This window comes from Mus pahari, chromosome 9, assembly GCF_900095145.1.
Source record: "Mus pahari chromosome 9, PAHARI_EIJ_v1.1, whole genome shotgun sequence".
Taxonomy (NCBI): Eukaryota; Metazoa; Chordata; class Mammalia; order Rodentia; family Muridae; genus Mus; species Mus pahari.
In genome coordinates this window covers 40,951,611-40,979,175 of record NC_034598.1, presented here as the reverse complement: position 1 = coordinate 40,979,175, position 27,565 = coordinate 40,951,611, and the positions used below count along the sequence as shown (strand labels likewise).

The following is a 27,565-nucleotide window of genomic DNA, read 5'->3' as shown; positions in this document are numbered from 1 at the left end:
TGTGGGCGTACCTGCCCCTGTGACACTGAGACATCTGTACTCTCTTCTTTTTGCAGCCCAGGCTGCCCTGGTGAAGTCCCGGGATATGCACTGGTCGCTCTTGGCACAGCGAGGTCAGAGGGATGTCTGTCTCAGCTCTCTGCGCATGTTGATTGTGGCAGATGGCGCTAACCCATGTAAGTAGGCTGGGTGACCGCGGGTGGGTTTGGGGTATTGGCACACATGGTTCTCGACTTGCCAGGAGGACTGAACAGCCTGTTGAGATGGAACCTATTGTACAAAATTCAGGCTTTATCACTACTTTGATAAGTGTCCTATAAGGAAACGTCAGTGTCCTATAACGTTCTGTGACATGTTGCCCCTTGTTAGTGACCCATTGGTGGGTCACATATGTATTGATTAAAACTAAATTTACAAGCAATTTTAATATAGTTGTCAGAACCTATAGTGGGAACCATTGTCTTTAAAAGGTCAATGGATTATGCTATAAGTAGGGTCTCCGATTTGTTAGGGACCTCTCCAACCTCTTGCCCTTTGGTGTTAGGCTCCCCTGATGTGGCTCTCAACTCCAACCTCCTTCACAGGGACCCAGCTATTCCTCCTCCATGTATCTCTGGCCAACCCCAAGCCCTCCTGGAGGGATGACTGTGGCATCTGCCTAAGCAGTGAGGACGCTGCTGTCAACAGGGGTGTAACTGCTCTGGCGACTACGGGAACTTCTTAGGCCCAGGACTGCCTGAGGCCTGAGTTGGGTGTCCTCTAGGGGAACCCTGAGTGACACTTGTTGAGCAAGGGGTTTCTTCTGCAGTACCAAATAGTTACCCCTATTCTCCTCTGTACCCCATCTTTTAGGAGAGCAGAACAGGCACACGGCACCCCTAAACACCTTTTATCCTCTTGGTGTACATCTAAGACAAGAAAAGTCTCCTTCCCATATCCATGCCTTCTCATGCCCACAGCTGCCCACAGCCGCCCACAGCCACCCACAGCTGCCCACAGCCACCCACAGCCGCCCACAGCTGCCCACAGCCACCCATAGCCACCCACAGCCGCCCATAGCCACTTACAGCTACGACAGCTTCCCAGAGCTACCTTAGCTCTCTGCTTATGTACTCAGCCACCCACAGCTGCCCACACTCACCCACAGCCTCCCACAACCACCCACAGCTTCCCACAGCTGCCCACAGCTATCCACAGCAGGTCTAGCTCTCTGCTTATTCATTCAGCTGCCCACAGTCTCCCACATCTGCCCACAGCCAGCCACATCTGCCTACAGCCAGCCACATCTACCCACAACCACCTACAACTATCCTAGCTCTCTGCTTACACACTCAGCTACCCACATCTGCCCACAGTCATCCACATCTGCCCACATCCGCTCACAGCTGCCCACAGCCGCCCAACAGCTTCCCACAGCTGTCCTGGCTCTCTGCTTATGCACTCAGCTGCAGTAGGTGGTCACTTGAGCACATCACTTCCTTCCAGCGTTTTCTTTCTGGAAATGAATGTTGTTAGCCCTAATAGCTTTGCCCTGTCTCCTCTGTCCACATTCCTCCAGGTACCAGAGAGCTAGCTTCCCTTCACAGGCCTTGATTTGCACCTCACTTACTGGTCCTTTATGATGCCCTATCCAGTCTTGGCAACAGTCTGTTGCCTTCTTTCCTTAGGAGACACCTCCCCAAAGAATGCGAAATCAGGAGCCCCTGTAGATGCCTGTTTCCCTTCTATGTACCCGTGTTGAGAGAGGTTTATAATGAAACCCTAGCATCACCATGGGTGCAGGACCCTAGTTATTGAGGCCCTGAGCAGGCAGAGCCTCCTTGTTGCCAAGTTCTCTAACACCCACTGTAACATCTTGCTGTCTTGAATGACTGAATGATGGGAGTCTACCCAAAGGAGAGGGCACCAAGGAGAGGCAGGACATCTTCGGTGAAGGTGTAGATCACACATCTCTAAAGTCACTTGCAGGAGCCGCACTTGTCCCGTCGGCCATCTGTTGCCAGGCCTTGCTGGGCCACAGTAACAAACACAAGACTAAAGCCAGGCCGCCTGTGAGAGGTTTCCAGACTTACTTGTTGCTGAGCAGGAAATGATCGTGTGTGTCTTGTGGTGATCACTGCTACCCTAAGAAGGACTGCTTTGCTAGATTGTAGTGGTGATCTTATTAAAACAGGCTTACGTGCAGCCAGGACTCAGCCTGGCTGTCGGCAGGCAGCGTGGTGTCTTGCACACTGTGTGCTCTTGGCCCGCTGGTCCTCCAGTCATCCCTCATGCTTTACACAGGGTCAATATCTTCCTGCGATGCCTTCCTCAACGTCTTCCAGTCCAGAGGTCTGAGGCCAGAGGTCATTTGTCCTTGTGCCAGTTCTCCTGAGGCGCTGACAGTAGCCATCCGCAGGTAACTGAACTGCATGCTGTCTCTTGTGAACACACATTCAAGTAGTCTATGTGTGATGGGGTTACCTATGGCTCTAAGTTTGTAGTCTGTTTCCTGCTGTTGGGCATCCTGAAGAAGGACTTCTGTCAGTGCTGCAGTCCCCCTCAGGTAGCAGAGGTGTGGCCTGCAGTTCCATGGTTCCTGGACTACACTGGAGACTCTCAATTTAGTTCTCCTTACGCATCTTCCCAAATCAAGAGCTTGCTATTTCTGCCTGACCTTATGTAAAAGTCATAACTAAGCAAGAGCTCCTTGTCCTGAGAGGTTCTGCGGGCTGTGGGTCTGCTGAAGAGCTCCTTTAACTTACCAAGGGAAGCATCTGCCACCATAACCTCTGCACCCCAAGCTGCTCTTTGTGGCACATCTTGCGACGTGGAGTAGGGCCTTGAGGTTGCCCTGAGAGTCCCCACCCCCATCTACCTAGTATCCTAGCATCTGGGCCCTATGCTTCTTGCACACAGCTGTTGTTCCCAAACCACAGCTAGGCCCAAAGGCACTTTCCTTCCCTGATCATGAGACTCCTGGTATTGCTGATCCTGCCCTCGAGCACCATTCTGTGGGGCTTCAGGCCATGTGTTCACAGTAGAGTACAGCTCTTCAGCTTTCTGTCCTTAGCGTCTTGTTACAGAATTGCCTCAGCTCTGGTCATGTATGCATTGTGCTCATAATTTAAAGGTAGTGTGTGCTTACAAATATCTAAGTTTTAAGTAACTATTTTAATAATAGAATTAAAAGCAACATCCCATGTCTTGGGAAGGGCTCTATCAGGCCATCTGCTGTGGGGAGGTAGTGTTATAGAGGTACCATGGGCCTGAGCCCCCTCTTCACATGCATGGTATCACAGCCCATTGCAGCACAGAGGCCTCCTAATAGTTAGTCTGCCTACCTGGGTACCTTAGGGCTCTGTGCTAAGGTCCCAAGATAACTAGATAGAAACTGAATCACCTCTGATGACTGACTCAGAGGTCACACAGTGTCACTTGACTGGGAGTCATGGGCCTACCTCTGATAATAGTATTGAAGCTATACTGCAGAGAGGCACATGGCTTTAGAGTACACTGTCTTGACAAGGCCACACAGAGAGCAGGTGCTTTAGTAGGGGACTGAATGTCAGTCAAGGCTGGCCTTCAGTGCTCCTTGGAGTGATAGCCCTCGTCAGCAGGCCTGCTGGTGCTCTCGTTGCCTAGGCCCCCAGAGCTGGGAGGACCTCCTCCAAGAAAAGCTGTCCTGTCAATGAATGGCCTGAGCTACGGTGTAATCCGAGTTGACACTGAGGAGAAGCTGTCGGTCCTCACTGTTCAGGATGTCGGCCAGGTGATGCCCGGAGGTAAGCATGGGTCAGAGGAGCGCATCTGTATCCTGCCCTGATTGACACTCGCTGTACACCAGGCCTAGTCCTTAGCCTCGTGCCTTTTGGAAGGATTTAACGCCCTTCAGTCTCTATAGGGTATCTCAGAAAAAACTGATGCTGTCACCGGAGTAGATTGTCAGAAGCACCTGTGGTGACAGGAGATGTGGAACCTCCCCCAACCCCCCCCCTCCAAAAAAAAAGAAGGAAGGAAGGAAGGAAGGAAGGAAGGAAGGAAGGAAGGAAGGAAGGAAGGAAGGAAGGAAGGAAGAAAATGGCATCTGCATCCTCCTGCAGATGTTGGCCCGTGCATTTTCCTGCTGCTTTGAGGAAGGACAGGGAGAAGGGGTGTTGGAGTGGTCCTCTAAGTGTCACTGAGGACCGGGGCCAGAGTCTGGCTCAGGAGCCCTTGGAAGCAGGGATGCTGTCAAACAGCTCTAAGTTTACTCCTCTTGCAGCTACTTGTAGCTGCCCTGGCGCCCCGTTCCTGCCACAGGCAGTGTCCCACTCTTCTGCCCTGGTTTCCTCTCTGATGCTGTGATGAAACATTCTGACCCAAAGCAGCTAACGGGAAGGAAGGATTCATTTGGCTTACGCTTTCAGGCAGGTCAAGGCTGGAACCTAGCAGGAGCTTGAAGCAGAAACTATGGCAGAACTCCAGTTGCTGGTTCATGTTTAGCTAGCTTTTTATACATCTCCAGCCACCTACTGAAGGAATGGTACCTCCCACAGTGCTCTGGTCTCTCCTCTGTTAATTAATAATCAAAACAGTCTATCTATCATAGGCTTGTCCACGGATCAGTCTGTTTTAGGCAATTCTTCAATTGAGGAACCTCCTCCAAGAGGACTGTAGGCTGGGCCAAGTTGGCAAGGCTAATCAGGACAGCCTGTTAGTTTCAGAAGGAGGCTGCTACCTCTCATACCCAGTTACCCCCAACATTGGTGCTTCCTCCCCTCTTCTGCCATATGTGTGGGTCCTGCTGGCTGCCTGGTGTCCTGGCTTCAAGCTGCAGTCTGTGTCGCAGGCAGCCTTGATGAAGGGTACTAAACTCCAGACACAGAAGCTTCCGGTAGCCTGGTCCTTGGGTGAGGCAGAGTTCTGACTGGAGTGAACATAGAGGTTTAAATTAGAGTTCCTAGCTCCACCTTTTAATTCATGGGAATTATATTTGTTCCTATAATTTGACTCCCTTAGAAACAGTCTTGTGGAATGCTTGACTTTGTAGTTAAAACATTTTCAAAAGCATGGCGGATGACCTCAACAGTCTCAGCATGTAGGACGCTGAAGCAGAGGGTTCCTGTGTTTGGGGCCTGCTTGGCTGCCTAGTAGACATTGTCTCCACAACAGCCAAATAATAAAATAAAAGCAGACAATGGAGTAATATTTTTTCCTTGTTCAAGTAGGTTGTAAATTGTGGGGGGGTTGTGAGTTGTACTTAGTTTGTACATTACTTTGTCGGCGGAGGGGGACACATGCGTGTGCCTGTGCACGTAGGGGCCTGAGGACAACCTCCTGTGGTGTTACTTAGGCATTCTAACCCTTACTTAGAAATAGGGTCTCAGTGACCTGGAGCTCTCTGACTCGGCTAGTCTGGCTAGCCAGCAAGCCTCAAGGACCTGCCCATCTGTCTACTCAACACTAGAACTTAAAAAAAAAAAAATGCCATTGTGCATGGCCTTCTAACCCATTGTGCACGGCTCTGGGATTTATCTTAGGTCCCATGCTTCCTGGCATCCACTTTCCTAGCAGCTGTCTCCCTGTCCTCGCTATTTATTTTAAATACATCAAGAGTTACACTTGTTTTCCTTTATTGCTATAAGGCATGCAAACCTGTCTTACGTTGTGCACTTCCCAGTCATATATCTGTACACACACTCCCACACGTCTGTACCTGTGCTCCCAGGTGTTTCTCTGTGCATGTGTCTGCCAGATGTCTGTACACATGCTTTGTGACACTTTCCCTGGAGAACAAATGAACAGCCATCTACTCGCCCCAGACAGGGAACACATAACAGCCCAAAGTCAGAATAGCATCCACATCCAACTTAGTGGACCAGTGAGCTTCAGGAGTGAAAATGATCCAGAGACAGCTGTATCACTAACAGCTAACCCCAGCCTAGATGACTGCTCACAAAAGCTGGAGACCTGGAATACGCTATACAACCTGCAGGCAGCGTAAGAGGCTGGAGAGCTTGTTCAGGCAGCTCAGGTGGTCTGAGCCGCTTCTAAGCAGCTGGACTTCCCTGAGAATGTATCTCCCCATTCACTGCAGGGTATGTGTAAGCTTTGAGGGGAGAGAGCCTAATGAATCTGCTGAGTTTTAGGGACTTTTTCTGAAGCTTTTGTGTTGTTTATTTCCTGGATTTAGTGAAGTTTTCTTGAAGGGTGGAATGTTTCACTTCTCTTGAAAACACCCCGTGTCTTAACACGCTTTGGTCCGAGACAGATGTCTCGCCTCTGAGGAAATGGCCACACAGTGACTGATTGTGCTCACGCTTCCAAGGCATTCTCTCTGGAGTTGGGGCCCCTCCCAGCATTTGTCTGTTGCTTAATTGACTGGGCTTCTGAGCATAGTCAAATCTAATAAGTCTTATCCCAGCGCTGAAGTGTGCTGCACTGGCCTCCTAGCATTCACGCTTACACAATATCAAATGGATTTGTAGTAATTTGAGAGATTTTTGTGACTTTTAAATCATCTCCGTGCACACTGAAGGTAAATACTCATGTCCGTGTACTTGGGAAAATGAGATTCTGTTAGTCAAGAGAGTATTGCATAGGGCTGGAGCGATGGCTCAGCAGTTAAGAGCATTGACTGCTCATCCAGAGGTCCTGAGTTCAATTCCCAACAACCATATGGTGGCTCACAACCATCTGTAATGGGATCTAATGCCCTCTTATGGTGTGTCTGAAGACAGCTACAGTCTACTTGTACACATAAAATAAGTAAATCTTTTTTTTTTAAAAAAAGAGTATTACATAGATGTAGTTTACTTTTTAATCACATCTGACCCTCCCCATCCTGCATGTATGCATGTGTGCATGCATGTCTGTGTGTGTGTGTGTGTGTGTGTGTGTGTGTGTATATNTGTGTGTGTGTGTGTGTGTGTGTGTGTGTGTATGTGTGTTTGTGTGTGTATGTGTATGTATGTGTGTGTCTGTGTGTGTGGTCTGTGTCTGTCTTTCTAGTGTGGGCAGTGGTCCCAGACCTCCTTATATCCTAAGTAAGCTCGCTACCACTGATTTAAAGCTGTATCCCTCATGCTGCTTATAACAAGTACTTAATTAGCACTGTCCACACCATGACTCTCTATATAAGAACTTGCAACCTATGTAATGTTTTGTTTCTATAACTTCAAATATAGCAGCAGTGCCAGGCACGGTGGCACACCTTTTATCCCATCACTTGGGAGGCAGAGGCAGGTGGATCTCTGTGAGTTCCTCAGGCCAGCTCCATCCAATTAGAGAGGTCTGGGCCAGTCAGAGCTACATGGTGTCTCAAAAACAAACAAACAAACAAACAAACAAACAAACAAAAAACCCACAAATACGTGAGCAAGTAAAGCTTTGTGATTGATCTATTTAAATATATACCTTGATGATTTTGAATTCTTTTCTCTGTTTAGCTAGTGTGTGTGTTGTGAAGGTAGACGGTGCCCCTTATCTCTGTAAAACTGATGAAATTGGAGAAATCTGTGTCAATTCTGTTGCAACTGGGACGGCATACTATGGACTGCTTGGAATCACGAAGAATACATTTGAGGTGCATGTCCCCTTCCTGATCTTTATCTTGGAATCAAATCCCATGAGTGTTGATGGACACAAATGTTCAGGGGGAAGTGGAGGCCTCAGAGGAGCTGCTGGGACCCAGAGTGATTCAAACACCCCACAGGCTTAGACAGCTTTGGCCAGTGAGAAGGTACTGCTAGGACCCCAGCTCGGTTCACAGTAGGATCCCTGTTGTTCATGATAAGTCCTAGAAGGACAGGTGATACCAGGAGCTGGGGGTACAAATAGATGAGGGTTGGTGGAGTCCTGTGTAGGTGCTGTATCCACTCGGCAGAGCAGACAAGGTGAGAGGGCCAGGTACCTGGGAGTCTCTTCCTGGGGGACACTAAATCCTGGGCCACAGGCAACATGTGACATTTGAAATGGCTAAAGTAATGCCATCTTTCCCTAACTCAATTTTGTGTCCGCTAAGACAGGTCTCAGCCTTCCACCCCTCCCTCCCCAACAATGGCATCAACCCTGGCTATGCTTTTGGGGTTGTCTGTGACCAGGAGTGTGGTCCAGATAAGTTAATGGAAATAATAAATCTTTGTGCAAACTAAAACCGAAAATTGAAATAACTAAGAGGAAATGTAAATAAAATGCAACTGTTGTACATTTGAAAAACAACGCTGCTAAGCTTTGCAAGAAGCCAACATTTCTGAATGTTCTAGCTCCCTGATGGATGTCCTCCCCCTCGAGCACTGACGTAACAGTAACAGTGGGCTTTGTCTTTAAGAAGCCTGCCCCCTGAGCATCATCACCAAGAGCCATTTTGGAGGCATGAGCCTGCCTTGGCCTGGCCATCATTGAGTTCTCCTGCTTGCCCGCCCTGTCTTTCTAGTAGTCAGTGAGTTGTCTGCTGCCTGACATCCTCTCCCTGTTCTGGCAGACCGTCCCGGTCACTGCAGATGGAGTCCCTGTCTCTGACCGGCCTTTCACCAGGACAGGCCTTCTGGGATTTATCGGACCTGTGAGTATGAGTGTGACCTCCTGTACCCGCCCAGCCGCAGAGAGCGCTGGCGGAGGAAAGGAACACTGCTCTGTAGACATGCTCCTGTCCCCAGTGTCCTTAGTTCTCAGTGTGGCCTTGGCCTGTCACACTGACCACCCTGGCCTGCTTCTGACCCACATGTGCTGTTTCCCCAGCCACCAACCCACAGTGGGCCCCGGGTGGGAAACAAAGTGGGGGCGATTTTGTTTTTATCATTTTTTTCAAGTTTTGATATTTAAAAATGTTAAAATGAATACATTCTGTAGCAGCTTGGCCCACCTTTTCTCAGGTGGATGCTTGTATGTCCTTCCCCAGAAACATTGGTTGTCACAGCTCAGGGAGGGGCTCATTCCCTTGTGGGTGTCTGCAGACCAGAACTGCTTAGTACCAGCTAGTGTAATGTGGCCGCGTCTGTAGCCACATAGTTAGCTCATGGGTCACATGACACAGCGGGAGGCCTTGCCCTTGTTGGAGCATCTCAGAGTCCTTCACACACCCACCCATGACTTTATAGCCCTTTAGCATTGGCGCCCCTTTCCCACCCTTCAGTGCTGACCTTTACCCACGTAGTCTGTTTCACCCGACCTGAGTGTAGTGACGGGTGCAGTCGCTTGTTGACCCTGTGAGGTGCTGTATTCATTGTGTTCTCCAATCCCTCTCCTGAGGCCTGACACACCCTTTCCTCAGGATAACCTGGTCTTCGTCGTGGGCAAGCTGGACGGGCTGATGGTCGTAGGAATCCGCAGACACAATGCAGATGACATTGTGGCTACTGCCCTGGCTGTGGAGCCCATGAAGTTTGTCTACAGAGGCAGGTGATGCATGGGAGACCCCGTACCTGGCTTTCAGATCTCTTCTGTACTCTGTGTAATAGAAATGTTATGCAAACCAGAAAAGTTACACAAAGAAAGAGAAAGAATGTTTGCCTCAGAGATAGCAGAGGTAAACGCCTTCATTTCCAGCAGTTGTTGAGGTCTCTAAGAGAGCATGGTCTGGCTCTGCAGAGGTGGCTCAGTGGTTGAAACCATTCACTACCCTTCCAGAGGACCCAGGTTCGATTCCAGCACCTACATGGAAGGTGGTCCAAATGTGTTGATTGGTCAAAAGGCCAGGGGACCCCGGCTGCTGGGAGGCGAGTGAGTGCTAGCTTCCTTGCTGTCTCTGAACAGCACCAGCCTGTGACCTACCAAAGGCAGATTCTGTTTTCTAGTAATGTTTCAGGAGACACAACATACTTCATTGCTCCTAGAATAAAAATGTCCTCCCAAGTGTCTACATTGGTTAAGTAAGGACTTTAGACACTCAGGTGTGTTGAGTGGACGCCTGTATGTAGTTCTGCCTGAGACATAGTGGGAAAGGTCTGAGAAGGGATTTTCTCTAGCTCTCCCCACCCCTGAGCTCTCGAGCTTGGAAGAAGCTCTTCTTCTCTTGGTCTGCCCAGGCAACTTCCTTTAAAGTTTGATTCTTCTCTAAAGAGCGTGTGTGCCTTTGTTACTTCAGTGTGTACCTGTGAGCTGGGCCAGGCCCTGCCTTTGAACATGCATTAAAGAAATAGTTAGGGGGTCATACCCGGTGGGCACAGACACCTTCCAGCGGGTGGTCCCTTGAAGTAGAAACTCGCCTGCTGCAGGCAGAGTTGTCCATGGGATGCTTGTCAGGATAATAGACTCCCTGCTTTCGAACAGGGTGGGGAGATTGTGTCTTCATATCCTACTGTCCCCCTGCCCCCAGGCAAGTACCTTGGTAAGGTCAGGCCAGCCCACGTGACTTACTGTGTGTGGTGGCTTTGTTCTGCAGACAGAGGAGCCTGCCTGTCCCTTCCAGGGACTTGAGGAATACAGGAGAAATGTAGAAAATTAGGTTAAGAAGCTACTCAAGAAGAAGGAACAGACATTGGAAGGAATTAGGAGAAAGGATGGGAGAGGAGGGGATCCAGGTAGCAGCTCAGGAGGGTGTGCATGGAGCCAAAGAGCTGTCTAAAGAGATGGGAGGCTGGCATACCCTACACTGGACCAGATGTTCTTACTTGGTAAGCTAGGAGGATGCTGGACAGACTTCCAACCACTGTGGAACTGATTTGATAAGGTGGCATAGTGTGATGTTTGTAAGTTCTAACCTAAGTGTTATGGCTCTCCTAGTCTGCGGTGATAAGCACCATGACCAAAAACAACTTGGGGAGCAAGTACGATGTACTTAACAGTTCATCACACAGGAAAGCCAGGGCAGGAGTTCAAGGCAGGAACTGAAGAGAGGCCACAGAGGACGGCTGCTTACTGGCTTGCTGTCCATGTCTTGTCCAGCTCACTTTCTTCTATAGCCCAGGACCACATGCCTAGGGATGGTACCACCCACAGTGGGCTAGGCCATCTCCCATCAATCATTATCAATAAAATGTCCAACAGATTTACCTTCAAGCCAGTCTGGTAGAGGCACTTTCTCAGTTAGGTTCCCTCTTCCCAGATTGCCCAAGCCCGTGTCAAGCTGACAAAAACCTAAACAGCACAGTGCCTGTCCACATTGTCCCTTAACTTGTAGAATCTCAGGCATGTGGATTTCAGAAGTTTTGTTGCAAAAAATTCCATGTTGAAAAACTTGTGGACAAGGTACCAGAGAAGTACATTTATGAATGCTACAAGAAGAAGCACCCAGGAAAAAGACACTGAGAAAACTTGCTGGATAAAAGAATGTGCTTATGGGCTGTTTATGCCACATTGAGAAATGCGCGGGCATACCAGGTGACAGAGAAGATAGGAGAACACGTATCTACGGAGTGGTGGGCATTCTAGAATAAAGGGTTTGGTGGCGAAACCCAGCTTCTTAACTTTGATGGGAGAAGACTGTTAGTTTTGATAGTCCAGAACAACACCAACAAAAAAAGATGCATGTGCACACACAGGCAGATATATAAACAAGAAGAAGGTGTGTATACACATGCACACACACAAACGCAAGGAAGGAAGGGAGAAAGAGGAGGAGGAGACGTAGGCCATGGGGACGGCTCAGCATATAACGATACTTACGAGCAAGCTTGATGACTTGGGTTCAACCCTGGACCCACCTGGAAGGGGAGACCGGCTCCCCAGAGCTTCTGTCTAACCTAGCACATGCTCTAGGAAAATGTAGGAAAACCCGGTTCTTAAAACATTTTAGAATCTATTTATTTTTATTTTGTGTGCACCACGTGTGTGCCTGGTCCCATGGCGGCCAGGAAAGGGCATCCGAGGCCCCGGGACTGGAGTGACACGTCATGAGCTACCATGTAGCGGTTTAGAATCAAACCCAGGTCTTCTGAAAGAGCAGCCATCTGAGCCACTTCTTCAGCACTTAGAATTGTTTTCTTTTAATGGAAGAGGACTTGTTGAAATTCGTAAAGTTAGAAGAAACAAGCCTAAAAAGATCAGTCCAATTAGGATTAATGAACTCATCGTTGGAAATATTTGGTCTATCAAGATTTTTTTAAATCTGTGCCTAGTACTCCAATCGCTGTTTTTGTGAGAAGAAACTGTTTCAGCCATAGCACTAGAGAAGAGGATGGCGGGTTCCTTTGTGTGTTAAGTAAAGAGTACTGTCTACTCCACAGTACTTTGCCTGGCTTGAGAGAGGGAGACGCCGGCACTCCTCCTCTGAGTAGTCACTTTGCCTGTGTCCCCTCTCAGGATCGCTGTGTTCTCTGTGACTGTGCTGCACGATGACCGGATTGTCTTGGTGGCCGAGCAGCGGCCCGACGCTTCGGAGGAAGACAGCTTCCAGTGGATGAGCCGCGTGCTACAGGTGGGCATGCTGCCGTGGCCACTGATCTCAGCACACAGGGGCTTACAAATGACAGGCAGTTAAAAGGGAGTTGGTATCTGTGCCATGAAAGTCAGAGGCCACACTCCATCTTGTTACAGAGCGATCAGATACACCACGTATAAACAAAACAATATGTTAGTTCACATTCTGGTCTCTCGGCTTCAGGTCCGGTTTGTACCTCTGTAAATACCATTAGCGTTTCTTTAAGATTAATAATTTATGAATATAATTGTGTCTGACCATTGTTAAAATTTCCTCAACTATCTAGTGGTTGTTTTGATGCAATCACGAGATCCTAAGTTACAATTGGTAGGGATGCGTTCTTTTTATCCTGTAGATACCCCTGTTACTTTTGTGGCAAGTCTGAAGGAAACATGCTTTTCCCCAGTCTCACTCGACCATGCTTTTGTGTACATCATGTCTTGTGGCTGTTTCTGTGGCTCCTGTGAGTGGATCTGGAGGCCTGTTTAGATCAGGCCAGTTTTCTGGCAAGATTCTCTTGAAGGTGGCTGGGAGCCCGGGGCTCCTGTTTGTTGCACTTGTGATCTGTCAATTTTGTGGTAGTCATGCTGTGACTTTTTCAACCATCCTTCATCATTAACTAGAACATATAGGGAAAAAAAGATGGTGGATAGATTCCAGATTAATGAGATCTCTGGGGATGATCGCTGAGTTGACGTGTTCGTTTCATCGTGAACTAATGGGTTTAAACGTCTGTGTTTCAGTTTTTTGTATGACTGCTATCACTCAGAGCTCAGTGGAGCCCCTTGATAAAGCCTGGGGTCTCTGAGGCCAGAGTAGAAACTGGCCGGCCAGACACAGGGTACCTGTCCTGTGTGGTCCTGAGTGGGACAGTGGACTTGACCTTACTGCATATTTCTCAGTCACCCTGAGCCCTTCTCAGAGGACAGAAGAGAGAATGGTACTGCCCACCTGTTTGTAAGATTCTCTGGGTTCTGATTTATGCTGAGAGTTCTTATTCAAACTCAAGACATGGGGTCTCCACGTAACTCATCCTCCTGTTAATATAGTTGCTAACAGTGGGCAGTAACACTCACTGACTTCAGGCCACCGGGCCCCAGCATCTCACAGTGTGATCTCCATCCATGCAGAGCCAGACAGGGGAGCTGGGAACAGCTCACATGATTTTACAGTTCTCTTCCTTTGCATGCCTCTTCCTGGGCACCAGTTAGCAAGACTGTTTAAAGCCACATTAAATTGAGGCGCTGAACTGTGTGTGCTTCTAGCTAAATTCTGATCCAATACATTCTTTTCACTTTCAGTTGTTAGGAATTGCATTTTTTCATTACATTGGTCCTATTCAAAATATAAACATAATTCCAAGTTTAGGATACCTAGCTCCTGTCAGCTTTGGTTCACCTCTTCCCTGATGGAGGCCTCAGCATGCATTTGTGGCTCCTGTGCTGTGCCTTGTGGGTTTGACCCAAGCAGTTCCATAGGTTTGTGTGTGTGTGTGTGTAAACTCTGTGTGTCTCATGGCAGAAGTGAGTACACTCTGTCTTCTTGGCATGAGGAGTTGTTTCAGAGGTCACCCACCTCCTGGACTTCTGCACTTCAGTTTTCTGTTCTGTGTGAGGTCCCCTTCTGGCTCTCCCTGGCCCAGGCTGGCACTGGCAGCACATGCTCAGTGGAGCTTTTGCCTTCCAGGCCATCGACAGCATCCACCAGGTGGGTGTGTACTGTTTGGCTCTAGTTCCCGCCAACACTTTGCCCAAGGCTCCTCTGGGAGGAATTCACATTTCTGAAACGAAGCAACGCTTTCTGGACGGGACGCTCCACCCATGTAATGTGTTGATGTGCCCTCACACGTGCGTTACCAACCTTCCCAAGCCTCGCCAGAAACAGCCAGGTTAGTACCTAACGGCGAGGCCATCTGGCCTTGATTGGGGCTGGCTGCAGTGGGTGTAGCTGCATTGGATCTTGCAGGAGTCAGTACCCCCACCTCCTTGGGCCTGGGGTTGAGTTAAGGATCAGACTGGGTGTGTGCACCTGCTCCTGGTTCATGAAATGGGATGTTGCTGGTGCAGCTGCCTGTTGGTTTCCACCTGCCTCCTGGTAATCAGTTTTATTGATACATTTAAGTGTACACTGTCTACAAGCAGATGTGGGTTCTGGAATCCAAGAAGCCCCTGGTAGCCACTAGGTTTTTAGGAATGGGAGTTTCTCAAGGTTTAATTTCATGTTTCTGTTTTATCACAAAAAAATAAGTATAAAGGCCAGTTTAGCTAGCATATTCAGTTTGTTATTAATTTGTATATGAAAATATTTAGGAAAAGCTAGCTTTCTTTTACTGACTATCAAACACATAAGTATGTCACTAAGTATAACACACTTCAAGAATTCTGGTTTCTACATGAAATAAAGCATAGCTATAAAACATTATTTGATTAGCATCCCAAGAATATGGTACATGGTATAGTTTATATTTGAGAGTGATCTGAGTACTCGCATTTAAAGAAAAGTTTTAATACCCAGGTACGTTTCAACTAACAACGGTTATATATGTAAGGAAAGTCATGGGGCATTACGGATTAGAAGTTCCCAACTCAAGTCGGGCATGGTGGCACACGCCTTTAATCCCAGCACTTGGGAGGCAGAGGCAGGCGGATTTCTGAGTTCAAGGCCAGCCTGGTCTACAAAGTGAGTTCCAGGACAGCCAGGGCTATACAGAGAAATCCTGTCTTGAAAAACCAAAAAAAAAAAAAGTTCCCAACTCGGCATTTGGAATCTGTTTGCAGAAGTTGGACCAGCCTCAATGATTGTCGGGAACCTGGTTGCTGGAAAAAGGATTGCACAGGCCTCTGGGAGAGAACTGGCCCACCTGGAGGACAGTGACCAAGCTCGCAAGGTACCGGGCATCTCCTGGGGGGCAGGTGGCATCCAAGGCTGTGCAGGTGCGAGGCTCCTCTCTCTGCGCAGTTCCTGTTCCTGGCAGATGTGCTGCAGTGGCGGGCTCACACCACCCCTGACCACCCGCTGTTCTTGCTGCTGAACGCTAAGGTGAGAGTTGGGCTTTCAGGGGTCACCTCTGTGTCCTCATTGTTTCTGTGGGGAGTAGAATGCCATCAGTCCCTCTGTGGGATCATTCACTTTGCCTGCCGGCTTTCTTGGAGAGACCTGTGCTTTGTACAGTGGACACAAAGTCTGTTGATTTGCATTTATCTGGAAAATTCTTACCAGCTCTATTTTCTTGTTAGGAACTATATCTGTGTAAGTGCTAAAAGGAAATGCTTATATGGTAATACTTACACATTTAGTCTTTGTACATTTGCTTACGTCTTTGAAATGACAAACACTATTTGCTGTTCTGAACTGCTTCTCCTTTGTGACTAAGATCTGTCACATTGTCTGAGTGTCTGCTAATGCTCTACACCATACTAAGAATGCCTAGAATCAAAGGACATCTGTATCCCTCACATCACAGGATTACAGAACCAAACATTGTGACAACCTTGTGTGACTCCCAGTCAGTTACACCAAAAGTGCTTTAAGATACCTCGATTTTTGTCACACAGAGAGCAGGTACCATGATCTTAGAAAATGCGAATTCGTTCCTGGAGCTCTCTGCTCCTTCGGAGATGTACTTTTTGTTTGTTTTAATCTGACAGGACCTTGCTGTGTGAGTCATGCTGACAGATCGTGACTAGTCGTCCACAAGGATGTAGTCAGCTTGTGGGAAAGAGCGCCCAGATCGGTGGGGTAGAGAGAATCCCAGGTGCTGCAGCCCTGGTTCTAGCCAGCAACAAGAGGGCAGTGTCCTGCAGGCTCAAAGTGCAGGGCCTGTGACCAGGTCTCAGGGAGAGGATTCAGGATTCAATGGGCCCCGGGCACAGGGCCTCTGGCTTTCACAGTCTTTGGCTCTGGCAGGTATGAGTGAAGTACTTAGCTTTCTAGGCTCAGATTGGGCCACTGAGAGATGCCCAGCCCCCGACTACAGGCACCTGGCAGACCTCAGGAGCCTGGTGTGCAGAGCAGATCCTCTTCTGTCTAGAAGGTCAGCACACCAACGAACTCGATTCTTCTCCAGGGCACGGTCACCAGCACTGCAACCTGTATCCAGCTGCACAAAAGGGCCGAGAGAGTGGCTGCCGCCCTGATGGAGAAGGGGCGGCTAGATGCTGGGGACCATGTGGCTTTGGTGTACCCTCCAGGTGAACGCACACCCAAGGCCCTCCCTACTCTTGTGACGTCAGTGCCCCTGAGAGCCCTCTGGGCGGGACCTCTGTTCCGAGTGGACTTGGCAGCTTCTTGGCTGTCAGGGTAGCAGGTGCCCATGCCTGTCCACCTCACTCTAGAGCTAGACTCTCACCCTTCTGCAGCATCTCAGATCAAGGGATGGGGGAAGGGCAGCTATTGATGCTGGTTGCTGTGAGCAGACCTGGAATTGGAAGTACAGTTGTGTCCTTTAGAGAGCTCCTGGTTCACACTGTCCCTTCAACTTAAGTTCAAACTGTAAGGTTTTATTAAACCTTTTCTTACTCTAAAGCCACAGACTCTCCAGGACGGTGGCTCTCAACCTTCCTAACGCTGTGACCCCCAGCGTTAACACAGTTCCTCAGTTGTGGTGGCCTCCAACCATAAAATTATTTCGTTGCTATTTTATAATTATAATTCTACTCCTGTTACGAATTGAAATGTAAATATGTGATATGCAGGAGGTCTGATATGTGACCCCTGTGAAGGGGTCATTCAGTCCCCCCAGAGGGGTCCCGACCCACAGGTTGAGAACCCCTGCTCTAGGACCTAGGTGGATTGGTGTGTCCTGTTACTACACATACTTTTGGTACTCCACATGACACACAGAGTTCTCTAATAATTACGATGGTACCTCAGCCGCCTTGGTGACATTTTAAAGGACAAGCTGAAGGGTTTGGTGTGTGTTACTCATGCCCCAGCCACTTTCTCATGGTGCTGAGAGGTGACCCGGGAGCTTGCACAGGCTGGGCACGACTCTGTCTCCCCTTTCCCTAGGGCTGCAGCAGATGCCCTTCCGCTACAGCTCGGCTCCCCCCTCACACTGTCCTCCTTACACAGAAGTCTTCTGACTTAATTCCAGAAGGCTTCTCCAGTGACCCTCTTCCCGGTGTGCTTCTCGGCCCTGCTTTTCCTCCTGTGCCTCTGCCCCTCCCGTCTCCGGGTCTCTGTCTCTGTCTTTAGTAACTGGTGTTTCCTCTCCCCTTAGCTCCCTTTCCTCTCAGAGTTGTAAATGTCATCCCTGACTTCTTTCCTTAAGACTGTCTGTCTTCTGCTTTGTCATGATGCATCTGTATCTTGAGAAGAGTTCTTTAAATGTCTGTCTGATATTTTAAAAGTTATAGTTTCTATTAGTATCAGTTTCTAGTGCATTTTAACATGTTTTAAGTAGACTGTCAGAAGGTGTTGTAGGTGTGTCTGAAGGAATGACTCCCCTTGGTGTGGAGGCCGGAGGACCCCCACTGCGAGTAGTTAGTCCCTGAGGATGTCCCCTGAGGTCTCTATAGACAGACTTGTCCAGCCCTGCTAGCCCCTGGGTCTGATGGGACAAAGGTCTATTGCACAGTGCAAGAACCTTCCTACTGCAGTATGTGAGCCCCTGGTGTGTCCCTAGCTCCACATCCCATGGCTCCTCCTGAGACCCCCTCCCAGGGTACAGGGGATGCCCCCCTTCCTGTGCATATTGTCAGTGCCAGGTTTGGTAAACACTTATCATTTGGCGTTAGCCGTATTAAAAAGAAATCACGCCTGCGTGTCCCTCTTCTCTCTATGGACAAATTTCTAAGTTGTCCTCCTCAGGCCTGAAATTATCTGCCCACACTCTGGGGCCCAGCTATGAACACGTGCCCTGTCTCCCCAGGGGTGGATCTTATTGCTGCATTCTATGGCTGCCTGTACTGTGGCTGTGTGCCTGTCACTGTGCGACCCCCACACCCCCAGAACCTTGGCACCACATTGCCCACTGTGAAGATGATTGTAGAGGTACGCTTACCCTCCTGGCAGGTCATGCCTGTCCTCTGGGGCGGGAAGTCCTGGTGCTCATCGTGTGCGGTCTCTGCAGGGTTGTATGGAGATGACGGGCTAGTCTCACACTGCTTACTCGGGCTCTTGCTTCCATGTGATGTGATATAGGTCAGCAAATCTGCATGTGTCCTCAGCACACAGGCCATCACACGGCTGCTCAAGTCCAAAGAGGCAGCTGCCGCTGTAGACGTCAGGACCTGGCCAACTATCCTAGATACAGGTATGTGTCTCCAGCAGCCACCCCTGCAAAGGCGGACTCTTGCTTTCTTTCCTGTTGGCTTGCTGTTGATGGAGTTATGTTGTTGACATGCAAGAGAGGGGACTTGGTGGTTAAGAGCACTTGTTGCTCTTGCAGAGGACTGGATGTGGCTCCCAGAACCCATACGGAGGCTTATAACTCAAGGGACCCAATGCCCTCTTGTGACCTCTGCACGTACACAGTGCACAGATACAGAATCAGGCATACATAAATACATAACATAATAATAACATTGAAAGCAATGACTGTTCGATTACACGGATCAGCTTGTGTAGATGGCGAGAGGTGTTCCTGGGCTTACCTGGTAGAGCAGTACACTGTTTGAGGGCCATGAGGTACCACTGCTGCTTACACAGCTGACCCCCTGGCCAGCATGTGGGGTCTTCTCCGTTCTGTGCCCACTGTCAGCAGTCCCCATACTCATGTGTGGGGGACTGAAATCCTATTCTTTAGTGCCTCTTACCACATAATTACCTGTCATTTGTGAAAACTACACCCGCCCCCAGAGTCCCCGTCACTCTCGCTGGCAAGTGATATCATGCCCCTGAGATGCCTTCGGCCCAGCTGAGAAGAAGCTATGCCCCCTGCTTGAGTCAGCATGGTGGCTGAGAACAGCTCTGCAGATATAGACTGCTCCGCCTAGCGGGGCTCCGGTACTGCCAGGGACTGAGTGCTGGCTTCGGAACAGCAGGAACCTCTCCTTTTATGTCATACCCTGAAGTTCTGTTTTATATGGAAACCAGAGGCTAAAAGCTGATACTGTGGCAGACAAAGAACTAGTACCAGGCAGCTGACACTGGCCAAGGGTCAGGCTGTGAGCTCCAGCTGGGCAGAGTCTTTCAGTCCCGAGCTCAGTCAGCTCTTGTTGAACCTGTGCCCATTTGTATGGCGGGAAATAGTGGTGTCTACCTCATGAACTTGAGTGTGCCTGCATGCCTCCTCTTGTGGCTCTGCCGCAGCCTCTGCGATATCAGCATATGCTGAGCACTGACATTTCCTGATCAACAGTGAAGGGACTCTTCCTGTTGCCTTCAGGCCTGCAGAATAGACGTGGCGAGCCTGCACCACAGATTGCTCCTGACAGGGTGAACCTTCCCACATGTAAACAGTACCCACCTCCTGCTCGCTGGTGGCCTGGCTTCTGTGACAGATCTGTCTCAGGCCAGGCCTATTTCTTGCCTGGGGAAGTTGAAGCTCCTACCTCATGCAGGCTGTGTGACGTTAGCCACTGCTATCTTCTCTTTAACAGATGACATTCCAAAAAAGAAGGTGGCTAGCATTTTCAGACCGCCCTCCCCAGACGTGCTGGCATACTTGGACTTCAGTGTGTCGACGACAGGGATCTTAGCTGGAGTTAAGGTAGGACCTCAGAGCGCCCATTAGCTCTAACCTCATGGGAACCCTGAGGGAACGGGCAGGAGCAAGGCTGCCGTGGGGAAGGATGCAGGCTGGAACTTTAAGCGATGCTTCTTGTCCAAAGCACAAAGCAACAGTATCGCTTTTTTTTTTTAAATATATGTTAAATGTTGATGAAGCCCCAGATTAGACCCCTGAGAAGATTGCATCTTTTGCTGTATATGGAAATGTCTGGTCTCTCAATTGAAGTGACTTTGCTGAGTTTATTTAATGTGAATTAAGAGGACACTTACAGTGTCATGCATGAGAGGCCAGGGTTAAGAGTACTCTCTGCTCTTGCAGAAGGAGGACCTAGGTTCCTGGCACCCATTTCAGGAGGCCCACAACCACAGAATCCCAATTCCAGGGTATTCCATGCCCTCTTCTGGCCTCTGTGAACACCAGCCATGCACACAGTGTACATAAACTCATACGTATAAATAAAACAAATAAACCATTTGTACAGTGCAGTTAGAATGCTTTACTGCCGTGGGTACTATTCAGGCCTCTGAGGTATGAGCCCAGCATCTTCTTAGAAAGTAACTTGGTGTGTGGTAATGTGGGACCGCGCGCCCAGCCAACCACAGAGCATAGCAGACATGGCCTCTGACCCTTGCTTCCTCCACAGCCCTGAGCAGGCCTTTTCTTCACTCCTACAGATGTCACACGCAGCCACAAGTGCCTTGTGCCGTTCCATAAAGCTTCAGTGTGAGCTGTACCCCTCACGACAGATCGCCATCTGCCTGGACCCTTACTGTGGCCTCGGTTTTGCACTGTGGTGTCTGTGCAGGTGAGTTGGGGCCGGGGTTAAGGTATCTGATGCCTGGGTGGCTTGGGTGGTCGTCAGAAGTTAAGACTCTTCTACGGCTTCCTGGGTAGCAAGGAAGACTAGAAGTTTGAGTGGGTCTGTTTGGGGATTAGGTGGTTAGAGTCTGTGTTTTAATTTAATACAAGAATAAAAACTGCCAGGCATGGTAATCACAGCACTCAGGATTCAGAGGGCCTCTGAGTTTGAGGCCAGCCAGGCCTATGTACTGAGACCCTGTGAGAGAGAGAGGGAGAGAGAGAGAGAGAGAGAGAGAGAGAGAGAGAGAGAGAGAAAACACCGTATTTTCAAAAGTATTCCTACTGTGCCGTCAGCAAATGAAGACATTGGCTTTGCTATGTAAGTCGACCTGAGCTCAGTCCCTGGAAACCACATGAAAGTAAAAGGACTCTATGAAGTTGTCTCCTGACTGCCACATGCACACACACACACACACACACACACACACACTGCACACAATGCACATGCACACACACACACACACACAATGCACACAATGCACATGCACACACACACTGCATGCACTGCACATGCACACACATACACTGCACATACACTGCACACAATGCACATGCATGTACACATGTGCACACAATAATAAAAAGGAAAAGAATATTTTCCAATAAATACAAATACTATCCATTATTAGTGGTTGGGAAGAACCTTCTGGTTCTTTCAAATGCTAAGATACTTCCTCTGTAATTAAGTGACCTCTTCCATACATAGATGATGCTCCTGAATGTGTGGGTGGAGGCCGGTACCCCGCCCACAGTGTCTTTCTGCTAACTCTCAGTGGACCTGTGAACACCCCTGTGCCTATTCCGGCTGGAGAAACAGTCTATGTCAGGAAGGAGCCGGTGTGTGGAGCTTGTGCCCTTGCCCCTTTCCAACTGCCTCTCTCCCCACAGCGTCTACTCTGGACACCAGTCAGTGCTCGTTCCCCCACTGGAGCTGGAGAGCAACGTGTCCCTCTGGCTGTCTGCCGTCAGCCAGTACAAGGCCCGCGTCACCTTCTGTTCCTACTCAGTGATGGAAATGTGCACCAAGGGCCTGGGTGCTCAGACCGGCGCCCTTAGGGTAAGTGCAAGACGAGTCTGTACAGCCATGGGGTTCTTCCAAGTCCATATGCCTCTGTCAAGCGCTGGTCCCTAACCAGAGAGGAGAGTATCTAAGAGGGCAGGGCAGGGGTGGCCATAGACTTAAGGGTACTTACTCAGCAGTGCTTCTGTGCTTAGGATTCCCAAATGATTGCAGAGCTGGAGGAAGCCGGTTTGTGTTCAAACCTGCCTTTATGTACTCAGATCTACAGCTACACCCCATGGCATCCCACAGACGCCCATCCCTTAGACAGGCAGCGCTGAGAGCCCCAGATGTGTGCTGTGGAATGACTTCTTGCTCTTCTGCAGATGAAGGGGGTGAACCTGTCATGTGTGCGCACATGCATGGTAGTGGCTGAGGAGCGGCCCCGGATCTCGTTAACACAGTCATTCTCCAAGCTGTTCAAAGACCTGGGCCTCCCTGCACGTGCTGTGAGCACCACCTTTGGGTGCAGGGTCAATGTGGCTATCTGCCTCCAGGTAAGTTGGCTGCACCCAAGGTCACCTGCACCTGTACCAGAGAGTAACACCTTTGTAGACTGGCAGGAGTCACTCACCAGTCAGCCTCTAGGTGGCTTGGCTCTACCTCTAGCTCCACCTTGGAGCTGTGGGTGTTGCCTTCCCACATAGCCATTCAGCCTCGGTGACTATGAGGGCTTTGTTTAGAAAGATATTCTGTTCGTTCTGATGAACAGGAATATTTAGATAGAAAATATGCTTGGTTTTGAGCAGTGACTATTGTACCTATGAGCATCTCTAAGTTAACCGCAATAGGCAGCTAATTTTTAAAAGCAAGATTGAAAGTGCTTTTTAAAGAAATACATAGTAATCTGTGGGTGGTGGCGCACACCTTTAATCCTAGCACTCAGGAGGCAGGGGCAGCCCAGCCATGTTTACATAGCAAGTTCCCTAATAAGAAAGATAATTTGTATGGGCCACTTTAGAACTGTTGCTAAAGCAGTAATCCACGTGATGTTTTAGAACTGGCGTGAGCATCACAGGCTCTTTTAGTAGTTGTCCTTGTTTTCTGGTTTTTATACTAGTCCCTGCTCTTCTTTCTCAGCGTAGCTTAAATGTCGATCAGATAGCTGACATAGCAAATGCCGAACGTAGCACAAAGTACCCTTTCTGGGTTCCCAGAGCAGTGCTCGGCATGTACCCTGTTCTCTTGGTGGCTTCATGTGCAGGGCAGGTCTTGGATCCAGAGTCTACACCTGTCTAAAAGGTGTCAGTCATCCTGTGTCCCCTTAACCTCAAAAAGGCTCTGTACTGTTTAAGTCTCTGATGACTTAGTAAGCAGAAGAGATTAGAGGGTACTAGTTTCATGTTCCCACTGTGCCTGATAGGCCAAGTTGGTGACTGAGTTAAGAGAGACCCGATTCTAACTCTGAAAGTGTCCTACCTCCATACCCGGGAGGGCATCGCCTTGTGTCAGGATTCGAGTGCCGTGTGCAACGGCAGGACTGTAACGACAGGTCTGTGTTTGCTCTTTAAGATACAGTGATGCCTTCTTCTCTCTCGCGTGTTTCTCATGTGGCCTGTGGCCTTCTGTTTGTTTCCTGTGCTATTTCCTCCCTGTCTCCCTCTGCTGGCCGCCCTGGCCTCTGTCAGCCCAACAGGCTGGGAAAACTAGCTGAGCAGGTAGGACCTCGCCCTAGCCCTCAACCTTGCTAGTGTCTCCATGTCTGTCTTCCCCCCTTCCAGCACCCCACCCCACCCCACCCCCCATCCCCGCTTCTGTGAGTCCATGTGCTCTTCCAGTGGATTCCAGAATACATGTTTCTCTTGCTGTCTTAATTTATTCACAATGAGAATTATTTGACTTTACAAAAGCTCCTTTGTAACCAAGTGTAAAAGGAGTTTTTCAGAGGTTAGAGAGAGGTTGTGCTGTCTAGAATCTTCAGAGAATGATGTTGACCAGGGTATCCATTTAATTTGATGTCCCTTGTCAATAAAACGGCAAAACAGGCCAGTGAGATGGTCCAGCGGGTGAGGGTGATTGCTGTAGAGCCTGATCTGATGCCACTCACTGGGACCCACACAGCAGAGGAAAAGAGCTGACTCCCTCATACATGCTCTAGGCATGTGGGTGTGCACGCAAACACAGTTAAATATGTGTAATCATAATAAACTCTGCAGAGTGACACACTAGTACATGCTGCCCACACAGGATGACACTGGAGTTGTCTGGCTCGACTGAGTGTCTGCAGTGCTCAATCCTCAGTGGACTTAGTGAGATGCCAGGCCCTGACTTGATGCTGGGTGGAAATGTCCCAATCAGCACTGTTGTGTCAGGGCAGCAGAGGCCAGCGGGCACAGAAACTTCCAGAGCTGACATAAAATTCTAGGGTTGATGTTTCATTCACTGATAGTTTTGCTCAGAATCATCTAGCCAAGTAGATGTCTGGATGGACAGCATCAACTCTGCCTGGGGTGGAGACCATGAGCCCTTGTGCAGACTGAATGCAAGACGCACAGCTCCTTTTCTGGGTGTCACAGATGGCCTGGGAGCAGATACCACACATCCGCACTTGTGGAACTAAGTGGAGCATGAGAATTCTGAAAGAAGGTCCTCTGTTGTTTTCCCTCCAGGGCACAACAGGCCCGGACCCCACGACCGTCTACGTGGACATGCGGGCACTGCGCCATGACAGGTACTGCCCCCGCCCTGTCTGCATGGTTCGTCCATGCTCTGTGACTAAGGGCTATAAGCTGGGTTTGCCCAAACTGTATCTCCAGCTTCCTGTGTGGTAATGGTGCTGGCCAAGGCAGGGGCACTTAGACCCAGGAAATGACATTGTGGGCTCACTTGGACACGTTTGGTTTGTCTCTTTATAAATTATGGAATAAATTTTATTCTGAAGTTTTTTCTTTGTCCATTTTTAGAGTTCGTCTGGTGGAACGGGGTTCTCCACATAGTCTACCATTGATGGAGTCTGGAAAGGTAGTAGAAGTTGGATTGCTATCACCTGTGGTGTGGACAGTGCTGGGGTGCACACTCCTAGTGAATATGTGGGGACTGAGCTGGGCCACTGAAGCCTAGAGATGTGAGATTAGGTCTTTGAATACTCAGAGCCTAGAGCCCGGAGCTGGAGAACCCAGATACAGAAGCAAGAAGGGACTGCCTCTTTACAGACACTGACAGGGGGTGGGGTGGGCAGGCTACGGATGGATCAACGGTCCTCACACATCCAGTCACAAAGGGCAGCTGATTCCAGACTGAAGATGAGAAGAAGGTGTTCTCTAATCCAGGGCGATAGTAGAGAACAGGCCCCACCAGGGCACACCCAGACATTTGCCATCCAAGTAAGCCTTGGCCTACCTAGTGAGGTCCCAGAAACCTCCAGGCAGTTGGGAGGAGCTAAACTTGCCCAAGAATGCCAAATAGAAATGTGAGCCACTATGGGGTCAGCAGAGCAAATCCTGGGAGACTGGCATCCTCAGAAGCAAAGAGAGGTCGGGGAAGGATGAGTAGGCAGGGGGGAGAGGCATATAGTGGGCATGCGCTGCAAGTCTAACCTCATAGCAGCCTCCTTCCATCCAGGATTATCAGAGGTTCCTAGGGCTGTGCGCTCTAGCCCCAGAGGCAAGAAATGGAGTTTGGCCACTGCAGACCGCACTGGCTACTGCCCAGGCCATAGCTTTTTAGGAGACAAGGAGGTAATCAAAGATAGCCATTTGGCATGTTTTCTATCCGCCGGTACCTTTAGGAATCCTGTTTATGCCTTGTCCTTATATGGCTGCACCATGGTTATTTTACACACTGCTTTGCAGGAGTACCGTGGGCCGGATGGAATTGTGTTCTGAGTCCTTTGCTCTCAGGGTTTATATAGGTGGACCACGGAGGGAGAGAGTAGAGACTCCTCCATCTGTGTGCCAGGAAGCAGAGCAGCTTGGTAGGGTAGAGCCAGGAGATGCCTGGCATCCGTTATTAGTTCATGTGTTCCTGCAGCTCCTTCTCCACTTTTCTGAGGTCCACCTTATCATCCTCTGTGTTATTCATGGGGACACTGGGGCACAGAGCATGTGGCCGGACTTCAGAAGCAGGGTGATCTGACCCAAGCCCAGAGAGGGTCCCCAGACTCAATGTGGTAATCTGAGCAGGGCACATGGCGGCTCAGCTGCCTGAGTTAGCACAGAGTAGCTCACAGGGACAGAACAGCCTGGGAAGGATTGTGTTCCGCAGGGAGAAACCCCTGTAGGAATGGCTGGAGGGTCTCAGAATGCTCACCCAGGAAAGAATACAGTGCCTGCTTTCAGGAACCGGACCGTTTTGTTCAGTTTCACAACGTACTTCTGATAGTGTCCCTTCTTTTAAAATTCAGATCAAAATTAGAACAGCATCTAAACCCCTGATCTGTAGTCAGCTCCACAGTGGCAGATAGGGACAAGTGTGTGAGATGTGGGTCTAGCCAGCACCACTGCATCCCAAGTCACCAGGGCCTGAGCCGCTTTCCCCCTTCCAGATCCTCCCGGGAGTGAAGGTCATCATCGCTCACACTGAGACCAAAGGACCCCTCGGAGACTCACACCTGGGTGAGGTGAGTGCTGCCTGAGACTGGGGATTGACCCAGAAGAACAAGACCCTGGCTTCCCGCCTCTCCTTTCAGAATCCCCTTAGAATTCAGTACTTTGGGTACTTCATATGTCTTTTTAAATTTATTTTTATTATTATTTACAATCCGTGTGAGTTTGTTCTGTGGGTGTGAGCACACGAGTGCAGGGCCTGTGAATGCTAGAGGCTGGGAACTTTCCCAGAGCTGGGGTTACAGGTGATTGTGAGCCACCCCAGGAGGTGCTGGGAGCCAGACTCAGGTCCTCTAGAAGAACAGCTAGAGTTCTTAGTGCTTTCCCGCTTCCACGTGTCTTTTAAGAATCCGATAAATGATCTCTCCCTACCTCTCTTGAACTCTCTGGCCCTGCTAGTAAATAGGGTTATACAGAATGTGGGGAAGGAGGTCTCTCCCTGGGTCACCCTCCAACAAAGTTCTGAGGGCATTGGTGTTCCAGGGGAGCCACATGGAACCATCAGCCACCCGTAAAACAGGAACTCCTGCTTTGGACAGAACTGGTCAGACACACCTTAAAAATCGGTTTTATATCAGAGCCAAGGTCACAGACCCAATGGCAATCAAACACTAGCCTCAGGTTCAAGACTACACAGAACTTTGTTTCAGGCTCAGGATCCTTGGTGTCCCCAAACTCAGCCATATATGAGGCAGTTGTGGTACACAGCCATATATGAGCCTCTCACTACCAGATAATCGGTAGATGTACCACTCACTCATGGGCAGTGAACAGGCACTGTCCCTCACCCAGGAAGAGTGAGAAGGTGGAGCCTCTCACAGACAGTGGGAAAGTAGGTCTATCCCTCATGGACGCTGGATAGGTGGGGTACTTCACTCATGGTGTATGGGCAGGTTGGGCCCTCAGGAACAGGCCCTTCACAGTAGTGAGCAGGTTGTGGGGGCTGGGGGGAGAGGGTCCCTCATTTGTGTACAGTGGGAAAACAGGTCTCCTCACTTACGGATAATGGGCAGGTAAGGCTTCTTATTCACAGGCACTAAGCAGGGAAGGGTGAGGAGAGCCCGCAGAGCAGTGTTCACAGGACTTGGGAGGTCTGAACTGAATAG

The 27,565-nt window shown here is 49.4% G+C and overlaps 1 protein-coding gene across 4 annotated transcripts in view; it reads left to right on the top strand.

Annotated features, from left to right (window-relative positions):
• Positions 1–27,565, top strand: part of Dip2a (disco interacting protein 2 homolog A) — an 81,408-nt gene that overhangs the window by 49,164 nt on the left and 4,679 nt on the right. For 3 of the 4 annotated variants that reach the window (XM_029542215.1, XM_029542216.1, XM_029542214.1), the window contains 21 exons: positions 57–176; positions 2,284–2,398; positions 3,625–3,764; positions 7,410–7,546; positions 8,444–8,524; positions 9,233–9,360; positions 12,202–12,316; positions 14,006–14,207; positions 15,097–15,206; positions 15,278–15,358; positions 16,386–16,509; positions 18,192–18,313; positions 18,464–18,575; positions 19,864–19,973; positions 20,669–20,799; positions 21,744–21,912; positions 22,242–22,412; positions 23,544–23,573; positions 24,525–24,586; positions 24,819–24,876; positions 26,399–26,473. In XM_029542215.1, the coding sequence (XP_029398075.1) occupies positions 57–176; positions 2,284–2,398; positions 3,625–3,764; positions 7,410–7,546; positions 8,444–8,524; positions 9,233–9,360; positions 12,202–12,316; positions 14,006–14,207; positions 15,097–15,206; positions 15,278–15,358; positions 16,386–16,509; positions 18,192–18,313; positions 18,464–18,575; positions 19,864–19,973; positions 20,669–20,799; positions 21,744–21,912; positions 22,242–22,412; positions 23,544–23,573; positions 24,525–24,586; positions 24,819–24,876; positions 26,399–26,473 (2,393 nt within the window). The remainder of the gene's footprint in view (positions 1–56; positions 177–2,283; positions 2,399–3,624; positions 3,765–7,409; positions 7,547–8,443; positions 8,525–9,232; positions 9,361–12,201; positions 12,317–14,005; positions 14,208–15,096; positions 15,207–15,277; positions 15,359–16,385; positions 16,510–18,191; positions 18,314–18,463; positions 18,576–19,863; positions 19,974–20,668; positions 20,800–21,743; positions 21,913–22,241; positions 22,413–23,543; positions 23,574–24,524; positions 24,587–24,818; positions 24,877–26,398; positions 26,474–27,565) is intronic. The other variant, XM_021204659.2, reaches the window with a different exon arrangement.